Source organism: Antechinus flavipes, chromosome 2 (genome assembly GCF_016432865.1).
Source record: "Antechinus flavipes isolate AdamAnt ecotype Samford, QLD, Australia chromosome 2, AdamAnt_v2, whole genome shotgun sequence".
Classification (NCBI taxonomy): Eukaryota; Metazoa; Chordata; class Mammalia; order Dasyuromorphia; family Dasyuridae; genus Antechinus; species Antechinus flavipes.
In genome coordinates, this window is record NC_067399.1 from 533583316 (window position 1) to 533596518 (window position 13203).

Consider the following 13203-nt stretch of genomic DNA (forward strand, 5'->3'; position numbering starts at 1 on the left):
TGATTTTAGCTCAGAATTTCAGGTTATTTTCTGTTTGCAGACCCCAAAGTTACACTGCATCATTCAATAGCTTGCTCCATTAAGAAGAATTAAAAGAAGAGGTATCAAAACTGGCCATCAGAAAAAGAGGGCTATATTTGTAGAGAAAGGGAGTGTAGGGGTGAGGGGTTGTGAATTGGATAGTAAAAAACAAATTATATGTTTCATTTCACTAATCTTCAGTTGCCTTAGTAATCTTATATATCTTATTCTATGCATTTAAAAATTCTATTCTGCAAAAAGGAACCTCAGACTTCACTGTCCAAGAGTCTATTACATAAAAAAGTTAAGAACCCCTGTATTAGACATAATGGAGGCATTTAATTATTTAATTTAAAACAATGGAGGCATTTATATTCCCAGATGTAGCATAAATTTGGGGAGTTAGAAATTCTTTTCTTTTCTAGGTACATGAGCAGGCAATTGTGGTAGTTTGCCTAACAACCACTTACTTAAATATCAACTCAGCTTTTTTCAACAACCAGTAAGCATTTATCATGTCCCCAAAACTTAAAATCTATGTGACCTTAGAAAAATCACTTGCCCTTTTGAATTTTATTTTCCTTATTTTTTTATAAATGAAAGTTTGGACTACATGACCTCTAAGGACTCTTCTATTTCTAAATCATCTGAGCATAAAGGATAGGAAAAACCAAGAAGAGATATTTAGTCAATTTATTCTTGATTTCACAGAATATCTACAAATATGTATGGTTTGAAAGATGTATGGGAAAAAGAAGATAAAAACCAGCATTAATAAGCATCTACTATGTGCTAGGCACTGCTTTAAAAGTTTTGCAAATGTTACCTTATTTGAGTCTCACCAAAAAACAAAAAAAACAAACAAAAACAGTAGGTAGATGCTACTATTAACCTCATTTTATAGGTGAAGAAATTGAGGCAAAGGTTAAGTGACTTGCCCAAGATCACACAACTTATACGGAAATAAGTATTTGAGATTAGCTTTGAATATAGGTCTTGAATAAAATGGATGGGCCTCTAGTGCTCTCTATATCTACTATGCTGAGTAGGAAAAAGCATCATATAATAGAAAAAACCTTGGAATACCCAGAACAGTCAAATTTGGTATATTCATGCTTTGAACCCAACATTTAATATACACTAAGTATATGAGAATAATATCCTTTCACTTTGCTTTGGTGTATTTTCCTATAAAATTAAAATGCTAATTCTAATCCTACTTCTACTTCTACTTCTAATTCTAATTCTAAACAGAAAAGCAGAATGGACAAGTTAGAAGTTTTTGAGTTGGGAAAACCTGATTTCAAGACCTAACTTTGACATACACTACAAAGGTCAAAGGAGAATAATTTAAACTTAAGAACTTTGATCAATTCCGTGACGAACCGTGATTCCAGAGGACTAAGGATGAAGAATGCTGCCCACTATTTAACAGAGAGGTGATGGGCTCAGAATATAGAAAGATACATATATTCTTTGGACATGGCTACTGTGGGAATTGATTTTGCATGATATGCATATTTGTTTTAGAACTTTCTTTTCCTGTCCCCATCTCTAATGAGCGGGAGAAAAAGGGGAGATTGGAAGGAAGAAAACATATTTTTGCTAAAAGAAAAAAAATTTTAAATAACCAAAAAAGTCACTTAACCTCTCAGGATCTCTGGGCACCTCACTAAACTCTAAATTCCAGATGAGTGGTCCAATTGTTTCAGTGAAGGGAGTTTCCATAGCAGGATTCCCCTACACAAAACAGATCATAGATCCTGACCCCATAAGGTCACTACCTCATAGGAGGGAAGAACTTTGTCAAAGTTAAAACTATAGAAATGTGAGTCTCTATCTATAGTCTCTGAAGAACAAAAGTAAAGGGGCAATAGATTTACCTGGAGTGTGCAAAATAGAGTCAATTAGTGCCAGCAGAAATATAATCCCAAAAGCCAGAGCCTACAAGAATAGCCTTTGGACTAAAATGGAAGTGGCTACAAAGAACGCCTGGAAGGGATTCTTTCATTGCCTTGAACTTATGCCAAGCAAACTAAAACATGCATTTTTTTCTAAATTAAAAAATTTTAAACTGGTCCTAAATTAGCACTATTTTTTCTTTCTAAATTAGAGCTTGTCCACCAAGATTCCCTCACATGGCCTTAAGGTTGAGATGTGTATGTGAACCTTTAAAAAATATTGGATAGCAGTGAGGAAGGATGTGAGAAAAGTGCCAAAAAAGAAAAAAGAAGTATGAGGGAAAGGCAGAGACCCAGAGGCCTGGTTTTTGACAGGAAAACTTTCACCCTCTGACTGCTGGCATGATAGCTCTACTAGTGACAGAAGAGGATAGACTCTAGCCCCATTTCTCTACTGGCTAGGACTGTGCAATCTTGAAAGAGAATCCACCAAAAAAAAAAAAAAATCAGAAGTGAAATTAAAAATCCCTCCATTAAAAAATGCATATTCTGACCTCTCCCCATAGCCCATTATATCCTGCTTTCAGATATGACATGGAGTTATGAATGGTTTGGAAGGCATTCTGTGCAACATTCTTATGGCAATGGGGGATCTCTATTCAGATAACTAATTAAATACTTCTGATATTTAATAAAGTGCCACCAAAGAGAAGAAAAAGAAATGAATAAGGGTTCTTGGATTCTTGCCTAACATCAGAGTAACTCAAGCCTTGATCTATCTCCAGTTCTTCTATCCTACAGGCAGAATTGCACATACTAGCAATCATTGTTATATTATGAAATACTCTTGTTGAAAAGGACACTCTAAGGTTTCCTATTTAGAAAGCAAAGTACATAAAAATGCCATTTACCTGGTTATTATCAGCAAATAGCATATAAAATAAGTCAAGTGATTGGAATTAAATGGAGCTATAACTTCAGGAAAGAAAGAGAGGGAAGGAAAAATGAAAGGACAGGGAAAGGAAAGGAGAAAAAAGATGAGAAAAGGAGAGAGAAAAGAGGAGGATATGAGGGGGCATAAGAAAGGAGAGGGAAAGATAAAAAGAGAAGAGAAGAAGAAAGAAAAATAATGAGAGAGAAGAGAAGAAGAGGAAAGAAGGAAGATAGAAAAAAGTAGGGGAAAAGAGGAGAGAGTAAGAGGAAAGAAGAAAAGAGGGAGAAGAGAGAAGAGAAATGGAAAAGAAGAGAAAAGAAGAAAAAGGAGAAGAGAGGAGAGAGGAAAAGGGAAAGAGAGGAAAGAAGAAAAGAGGGGAGGGAAGGGGAGGAGAAAAGAGAGAAGAGAGGAGAAAAGAAAAAGAAGGAAAGAAGAGAAAAAGAGAAGATAAAGAAGGGAAGAAGAGAGTACAGAAGAAAAGAGGGGGAAAGAGAGGAAAGGAAAAAAAGGAGAGAAGAAAACTAAGGACATAGAGAATACTAGACCTGCCCTGTATGCTACAATGTAGAACTAGCTGTTACTCTGAAAAGGTTCATCTAGAAAAAAAAATTTTAAGGGTTTCCAAGGAGAGCAACTGATAGCACCACTGCACCAGGACTCATGCCATGTGGCCATTGCCATTCTGTAACCTGACTCTCAAAGGGTCAACAGGGGATCAGGAAATACGTGTGTAGTTTTTGTGGCATTTAATTAATGGCAAATTTCCACTTTCAGAGACATAAACAAGCCTTCTCTACTCTGGAGGCCTCAGGGAAAGAAAAAACAGATTGCTTCAGAATTATTAATGTTGAAATGTAAAAAGCCAGCAGGAAAAGGGGCAGGAAAGGAGGAGTTGAAAAAACAAATGACCCCTGCATGCATCCAATACTGTTTTCCCAGGGAGAAAATAAATGGAAGGGTTTGTCTTATGCATTTAATGTTAGGTACCATTTCAGGTGTTTCAGAATCACTGATTTTCTAGATGAAATTTTTAGCTAGGAGGACATAGCATGAAAACAGGCTCTGATATCCAAATATCACTTAAAAATTAGTAACATCATTTAAAATAGTATTAATATTATAAAAAGATATCTCATTCACATGACCCTTCATAATTTCTGAGCTGCTCATATTCATTTTCTTAATTGAATCAACCAATAAACTTAAACAAATTTAAGTTCAGACAGTTTAAGTGATTTGCCCAGGGTGACATGACCATAACCCAACATTTGCTCTTGTGCTAACACTGCTGCAAGGGGTCCTACATCCAGAGAGAAGACTGTGGGAATTTAGTGTAGATCACAACATAGCATTCTCACTTTTTGTTGTTAGCTTGCATTTTGTTTTCTTTCTCATTTTTTTCCTTTTTGATCAGATTTTTCTTATGCAGCATGATAATTATATAAATATATATAATATTTAATTATAGTTTAATATGTTTAGCATATATTGGATTATTTGCCATCTAGAGAAGGGAGTGCGGGTAAGAGAGGGAAAAGTTTGGGATACAAGTTTTTGCAAGGATCAGTTGAAACATCATCCAAGCATATGTTTTGAAAATAAAAAACTGTAATTAAAAAAAAATTAAAACAATATAAGTATTTTGACATCCAAAATAAATAAATAAAAGAATTGATTTAAAAAAAAAAAAGATCAAGGTCATGAGTCCTAAGCTCCTCTAACTTCTTTCCCCCTCTAAGTATAACTATTTTTATTCTCCAGATTCAGCTTCAACTTGACTCCAGATGACATTTGGCTATTTCCAAAAATAAAATCAACTCCACCCTCAAAACACAAGAACTTGTGGTATTCTTTTGTGTTTGTGTATATTCAAAACAATGTGCCACAGATGCCAAAGAAAAAAAGAATTTCAAAAATATTTTGAAAAAATGCCAGCAGAATGGAAGTGTAAACCTGCCAAGGTAGTAACTGCTTTGAGGGAGACAATATTCATGACATCCCAGAGTCAGTCTGGAAGGGGCCTTCAACATCATCACTTTAAATACCTTCATTTGACAAGTAAGGAAAGTGAATCCTGAACAGGTTGTGATGTGCCCAAGCCCATACAGAAGTAAATGTCAGTCTCAGGCTACAATCCCAAGGCCTTTGACTCCAAATGCAATGCTTCTTCCACAGTAGCATGCAGAGGAAAAAGTTGTGGTACAATCACTCTTATCAGCTTATAATTATAGCTTCTAGGTCTGGTCTCCTCAATGAGATGGTCACTTTCCTGGGGGCCAAATCTCAATATTAAATATTACAAATAAACTCTAACTCAGTACTAAAGATAAAATAGGTATTCAATAAATTATTTGTTAATTTGAACAGTTTGGAACAGGCCTGCTAAAATAAATAAAATTTTAAAATTATATGTCATAAATCATCTATAATTATTGTTTAACAATAATTATCATCATTATGTATTAATTTATTAGTAATAAATAAATAATAAAATAAAGAAATTTTAATTAATCAAGAATAATAAGCTCAAAGTCTGTAAGTTTTAGGAAGGTAATTTTGGAATATGAATTTAAAGTAGGCTGGGATTAGCTTAGACTTCTGGATTCTCTATGGTACCATTGAAAATGTTGTTTTAAAAAATCCAGAGAGCTCTTGGTATTGAGTCTGTTCTCAAAAGAAGAATTATAAGCACATTGTAATTATAAGAATCCACATGGTTATATAAATGGAAATCATTTTTTAGTCACTCTACAACTTGTCTAAATTTCTTCCTATTACCAAATTGCTTGCCACATCCCAAGAGGTGTCCACTCCCAACCTTTTCTGCCAATCTCTTTTCTGAATGCTTACAAGGAATGATGATGATGATGATAGTCAGCACTTTAAAGTTTCTAATATACTTCACATATTTTATCTTATTTGAGCTTCACTATAGCCTTAACAAGTAGATGCTATTATTATCATCTCCATTTTAGAGATGAGGAAACTGAGGGCAGCAGTCAAGTCACAGCTAGTGAGTGTCTAAGAAATGGATACCACTGTATCCATGCAACTATACATCCTCAAGTAGCCTTCTAACTGTTCTTCATGCCTTGAATATTCATTCTACTTCTTCACCTATTCAAATTTTATTAATTCTTTATTCTCCTATTCAAGTTTGGCTTCTTTTAGGAAACTTTCTCTGACCTCTCTAATATACATGATATGTTGTCTTGATTTTTAAACTGCATTGAAGTATTAAGACACTAGATGGTAAAATGGGAACGGCACTGTGTCTGGAATTAAGAAGCCCTGAGTTCAAATTTTACCTTAGACACTTACCAGCTATGTGAATTTCCACAAATCATTTAACCTTCCTCTGTCTCAGTTTCCTCAACTGTAAAATGAATTTAATATTAACATCCATGTCCTCTAAGGATCAAATGAAAATGTTTTTTTAAGTGATTAGTGTTTTTGCCATATATAAAATAATAAATTCCTTCCTTCCTATCATAATCTTTAGAAAGATAGATAAGTACTTTCACATATATTGCTGGCTTCTTTGCTTTGTGTTATTTCCACTTTCCTGCAAGAGAACTGACAGCTCTTTGAAAATAAAAAACCTGTCTTGCTTTTTTGTATGTGCTCTGCACTGTTCCTAGCATAGTGTTAGACACCCAGTAGGTTTCCCAGTTTATAGGAGCATTTAATCACAACAAATCCACAATAATTTTAGGGGCTAATAATTTTAAGAATTTGTACCCAATTTTCAGCCTCATGATCCCCCAACACCTCATTCTTTCAAAATCCTGCCTATCCCTCAAAGGTCAAATTCTTTCTCCTTATTTGATCCCTTAACTAAAGATGACTATTCTTTCCTTTGAACTCTGAACAAGCACTCTTTACTTTTCTTAAGATACTTCTCTCATATTGTTTTGTAGTGTTTTAATCTATGTATATTTGTTTTCTTTATTAATTTTAATCTTCATGATAACATGAACTATATCTATGATCTTTGTATCAAACATAGCACCTAAATCCTGACAGGCATCCAAGAAATACTGGTTTAATGAATTTCCTTTACTATATAAGTCAACAATTCCAATTCTCTTAAAACATAAGGCATTTTAGTTAGATCATCTAATAGTCTTAACTCCAAGCATCTAACTTAAACCTTGGAATGAAACAGGCAACTATCCAAAGAGCATGCTGATATTCTCTTTAGGGTCACATATGCTCTGCATGTTCCTAGTGAGTGATAAATATAAACAAATGCTATCTTCATCAACCTAGAAAATAAAGGAAACTTGTACAACCCCCCCCATACTAATATTTGGATTATTTCAGCTGGTGTTGTCAAAGTGAAATAGGATGATTAAAAACTTGTAATTTCATAGTAAACAGTAACTGCATCTCCCATTATTGAATCAAGGGGAAAAATCTTTGCTGGCAAGAAAATAAGGAGAAAATTATAAAAAAAGAGAAAGATCTGTTGGGAACAGGATGAGGTCCAGAGTCCCTTCCCAATATAGTCCTTCTGTATAAAGTGATTGTATTCTGATTCTTATTCTTACTCTGGAACTGTCTCCCACCATAATTTCTATGATGGATCGTAGGAAGTTAGAACAGACCACTAAGTCAAATAGCATTTATTTTGTCAGCAATCACTTACTGGATGATTACTATGAGTTGGGCACTGATGGTGGGAATTGTCCCTTCCCTCAAGGAGTTCACATTTAAATGGGAGTGGGGAGAGAAGAAAGGACAATATGCAAACAAATACATATAGACATTACATATATATGTATATGTGTATATATGTGTGTGTGTGTGTGTGTGTGTGTGTATTAAATTGAACTTAATCTGAGAGTAAAGGCATTTTACTTCCATTAAGGGATGCTAAGAAAGACATCTTACAGAAAGTAGAATTTTGCTCAGCTCACCTGAAAGAAGGCAAGGAAAGCATGAGGCAGAAGGAGTAAGGACATTCCAGGCATGTAGGACACCAAAGAAAAAACATAGAATTGGAAGATAGAAAGTCTACCAAGCTACTTTTAAATTATTATTAGGTACTTATAAATACTTGCTAATTCTGCAACTTTAATGTAGAAGAAAGCTCTAGTCTATATATCAAATACATAGAAATTTCCCAATGTTAATGAGAAATGATCAGAAGCAAACTGCAGCAGAACTCTTTACCGAAACACATAATCACAAAACTGCAGACTTAGAAGAGACTCCATTGTCTATTTAGGTCCAATCCTTACTTTAAAAAGAATCCTCTGTATGGTATTCCCTCAGTTAAAAAAATATTTTAATGGAAGTGACTAGTTCATATTTAGCTTTCTAATAAAATTCCATGGGCTTTTTTTTTTTACCAGACTTATTATTTCTTGAAGTAAGGAGCTCTTGGTGAGGAACAACTTCTACCAATGTATAGTAGCAGCTTCTTTTTAATTTATAGTCTTGAAAGTGGCCTGAGGCATCATAAAATTAAGTAACTTGTCTACACTGGCACTATGTTTCCATGGCAAGACTTCTGTCCAAGGCCAGGTCTCTGTCCACTGTACCACAGTGCCATTGACATGAGTTACATATTTATAAATGCATGTGTTGGGGAAGGATGGCTAATATCAGACTTTCAGTCAATGACCCAAAGTATAACCTACTCTTTGGATTTAAGTGTGCAGGAAAACAGTGGACCTGCTGCCCCTAGAAACTTTTTCTAAGACAAGAATTTGTCTGACTTTGAAGATTATTTAGAACAAAAGATTAGGATGGGGTTGGCGGTAACATTTTCAATGGCCATGAGAATAAATCAAAAGATGAAAAGAGAAGTATTAAGGCACAGTTTACAAATTCAAGCATCAGATCAACCTCTGTTACGCCCACTATGGAGTTCAAAACTCTTCATACTAAGGCTCATAGCCAGTAGAACAAGTAAAGGATCCAAGATATCCCTGAAGTCTGCTCAAGCCATTTGGGAATAATAAGAACTTGGCACACTCTTCACTGAGGAGATATAGTACTAACCACTAATCATGTGTAATCTCTCTCTACACTCTCTTTCTTAGTGAGCTCATCAATTTCCATGAATTTAATTATCTCTATACAGATGACTCCCAGATCTATATATTCATCTCTGCTCTCTCCCAAGATCCAAGCCCATATCATCAAGTGCCTACTAGTTATTTCCAAAATGGATGTACATAAGTGTGTTGACTCAACTTGTTCAAAGCAGAACTCATTATCTTTTCCCCAAAACTCACCTCTCTTCTGCGTGTTCCTATTTTTGTAAAGGACATCACCATGCTTCTAGTCACCCAGGTATACTCATAATCCTTCTAAATTATTCATCCTCTCTCATCACCAGAACCCCATAGCCAATTTGTTGCTAAGTTAGTCAGTAAATATATATCAAGGAGCTACTATGTTCCAGGCACTATGCTAAGTACTAGGGATGGCAAGAAAGGCAAAAAAACAAAAACAAAAACAAAAGTGTCTATTCTCAAGAAGTTCACAGTCTTGCAAACAACTGTAGAAATGAGCTATATACAGGATAAACTGGAAACACTCACCAGAGGGAAAGCACTAAAAATAATGGGCATCAAGAAAGGCTTCCTTAGAAGGCAGTATTTTAGTTGGGACTTAAAGCAAGTCAGGGAAGCCAGGAGTCAGAGATAAGGAGGGAGAACAATCTAGGCATGGGAGGCATTCAGTAAAAATGGCCAGGGTTGGCAAATGGAGTGACTACATTTCTATTACATTAGTTCTATCATAATTGAAATTAAGGCAAACTGAAGCACAAAGTTCTGAGCATATTCAATTTATTGGTAAGAATACTGATTACCAACAAATTGAATGTGATCAGGACATGGTGCTTAGCTTGCCTTAATTTCAATCAATCACTTTAAAAATCCAGACAAATTGCTCTATTTGTTATTCTTCATCCATAGCATTCTATCTCCCATGCTTGTGCTTTTATAGAGGCTGAAAACTCAGTTTCTCCCTCTCCTGTTCCTGGAATACTTTTCCTCCTTACTTTTGCTTCTAAGCTTTCTTAGCTTTCTTCAAAGTTAAGCTAAAGTGCCATCTTCTACAGGAGATCTTCTGTGATCCTCCAGCTGCTAGGACAGCCTCCTATACATGCTGTTTCCCCCAACAGAATGTAAGTTTCTTGAAATATAAATTTCACTTGTTTCTTTGGCACGGTCAAAACTAAGCACACCGCTTGATTCATAGTAAATCCTTAACAATACCAGTGGAATATTAGATTATTGAGAGGAGACATGGGATGATGGCTAGTAGTGAGGTCTTGGAATCAGATCAAATTTGAAATCCTCCTGCTTCTGAAATATATTACTTGTATGACCCTGGACAAGTCCCTTTCACCTCTGAATGTCTCTGAAATCCCTCTCAAGCTAAAAATTGCAGGATATTTTATAATTTGCATTGATAGGGAGAATTTTCTCAAGATCACTCTATATCAATAAAAATATAGATCTGGAACAACAAAAAGTATTACACAAAGAGATATTAGTTCTTGTTAGATGTTAGTTATTAAAATTGTATTATCAATATATTATTAGCATATTAGCAAGAAAGGATTAGTTTAGGAGATAGGGTATGCAGGTGCAATACCTTCTTTCTGATTTTGGTTCCCTCCCTCGAGAGTGTGATTGACGACTGCCCCTTAAGATCCCTTGGTTTAGATGGCTATCATTCCGATCCCCAAAAGTGGCAGCAGACTGCAGTCCTGCTCTCTGATCCTGGTTTCTATGGAGGGGAACAGAATTGCGGATGGCAGAGATGACATGGCTGGAATACGGACTTCCTGAATCTTCACGAAGATGTGCCCAATGGTAGGAGAGAGCCCTCTCTGAAGCTGGGAATGAAGCCCCAGGCCTATGGTAACTTCTCATGCGGTAAGTGCTAGGAAGACAAGGTCGTGTCTGCTCCATCACACCGCCACTGCATGTCCTCGAACAAGCTGACCAAGGACCCCAAGCACCCCACACTCCTGGGATGCCCTCATTACTGTCTTCTGAAGCATTAGTGGACTCTCCTATCCTCTGAGGAACCTAAAAAAGAAAGGTTAGGATAAGAATGGATAGAAGAAGAGAAACCCAAGTTCTTTTTGCTTTCTGAAAAGTCCTAGGTTTGTGTTGATTTTTAGAAATTTACATTGCCAAAATTTTATCCACTGTTCTTTTCCCTTCCCTTTTCAGATAGCCTCCCCATATAACAAACAATATTTTGAAAGAAGAAAAAGAAGAGAAAAACATCAACAAAACCAATCAACACATCACAAAAGTCTGACAAGAACTGCATTATCACATTATCACCTCTCAATTTTCTGTGAAATGAGGGGATCAAAGTTCTATATTTCAAAGTCGTGGGAAATCAGAATTACATTGTTCAGACTGGTATATCTGCATATATTCATGCTTGAAGCAACAGTGTAATGAACTAAAGACCATATTTGGAGTCAAAATATTTAAATTCTAGTTACATATCTATTGGTAAGTTAATTGTTCCTCCTCAACTTCACTGTCCTTCTCTGTAAAAAGAGACACCCCACACACACATTTCCATTGCCTTCTTCATGGGATTGCTATGGGAGAAGTATTTTGCCAACTCTAGAGTCAGGAAAACCTGAGTTCAAATTCTAACTTAGACACAAGTTCCTTATGTGTGAATCTGAGCAAGTCAATTAAACTTCAGTTTTTTCATCTGTTATAATATCCCCTATCTCATGAGGTTGTTGTGGCAATCAGATATCTATAAATCAGAGAACAAGTTTTAAAATATCATATAAATGTTAATTATTACCATTTTTGTTATCTAAATAAAAGTATTATTATAAATATATCTCTAAAACTGAGTTCAAATTTTTCATAGGACCAAGGATTGAAATTTAACTTTTTTGTGAACAACCAGAGTTTTAGAAGACTTACCTAATTAACCTAGTTTTGTGAATTTACAGAGCATTATTTTACTCTGGAGCTGAAAGCCTGTTCCTAGTCACTCTGGTTGTCTTTGAATTGAATTGCTTAATTGAATTTGCCCTCACAGCCTAAGAGAACATAGGAATTATCCCTATTTTGCACATTAAATAATAATAATAATAACAAAAACAAAGCTGAGAAGGAATGATAACTCAAGATCACAAAATAAATGATGGAGCCAAACCTTGTACTCAAGTCTCCTGGAATCCAGCCTAAGATTTTCTCTGAGAAACACTGAGTCTCCACCTAAAGCCACATGGCTGGGTTTTAAAAGGCTACCTCCTTCTGATTACATTCCAGTGGTAGAATCACAGCCAATATGCAACATTTGTATATCATGTTAAATAAATGAAGACCAAGAAAGTGACTAAGAGATAGAATGGCTCAGAAAGCCTAGCAACATCCTAGGGAACTTTCAGGAAGCAAATCATGTAAATAATCACATAATTTTAGCTTTAGAAGGGACCTCAAATGCCAGCAAGTACAAACCCTATTTAGAAAAAGAAAAAGAATGACTTCTGTAAGTGTTTCATGATCATTGAGCTTATATTGGAAGATATACAATTAAAAACCCAAAGATAGCCTGAGCCCTCAAAGAATTTACTTTTTAAAAGAAAAATAGCATATACAGAAAAATTATTGAGATGTGGTGGTATCATGAAAGGTCAATGTTCCTTCCATCGTCTTAGAAATAAATTGCTTAAACTCTTACCTACTAGTCAGAGCCCATTACTCTGTAAGCAAGGGAGGTACCCTTATACCAAGAATTCCCAAAATTGATAAAATCACAAATCTTTGATGTATTTAAGTATTATATTGTATGTGCTTCAGATACAATAAAACAGACACTACTGGAGTAGCTCGGTGGCACAGTAGATAGAGCATCAGTGAAATTAGGAGGACCTGAGTTCAAATCTGACCTCAGACACTTAACATTTCTTAGCTGTGTGACTGTGGGTAAGTCACAACCCCAATTGCTTCAGCAAAAATAAATAAATAAATAAAACAGGCCCTACTGCTATTATTGGATATAGTATGTCAACCAAAGAATAACATACCCCATTCAGTAGTTATAGTAATAGTTATTGTTGTGGTGGTTGTTATAATAGTCACATTTGTATATTTTAAGATTTGCAAAATATTTTAGATATATTATTTCATTTGAACCTCAAAAATAATTCTGCAATGTAAGCGCTATTATTATCCTCATTTCACAGATAAGCAAACTGAGGCTGAGAAATTAAATCATGTATCATGGAATCAGGAAATTTATTCAGGTCTTCTCACTAAGAAACCAGAACTCTATCCACAGATCCACCTCTTGTACTAAATTTTCTCATCCTAAATAAATAAAGAAAAA

The 13203-nt window shown here is 35.2% G+C and overlaps 1 protein-coding gene across 1 annotated transcript in view; it reads right to left on the reverse strand.

Annotated features, from left to right (window-relative positions):
• Nucleotides 1–10910, reverse strand: part of LOC127546879 (thrombospondin type-1 domain-containing protein 4-like) — a 194645-nt gene extending 183735 nt beyond the window's left edge. The window contains exon 1 of the mRNA XM_051973791.1: nucleotides 10477–10910. Within this exon, the coding sequence (XP_051829751.1) occupies nucleotides 10477–10796 (320 nt within the window). The 5' untranslated portion in view covers nucleotides 10797–10910. The remainder of the gene's footprint in view (nucleotides 1–10476) is intronic.
• Between the last annotated feature and the right edge of the window lie 2293 nt (nucleotides 10911–13203).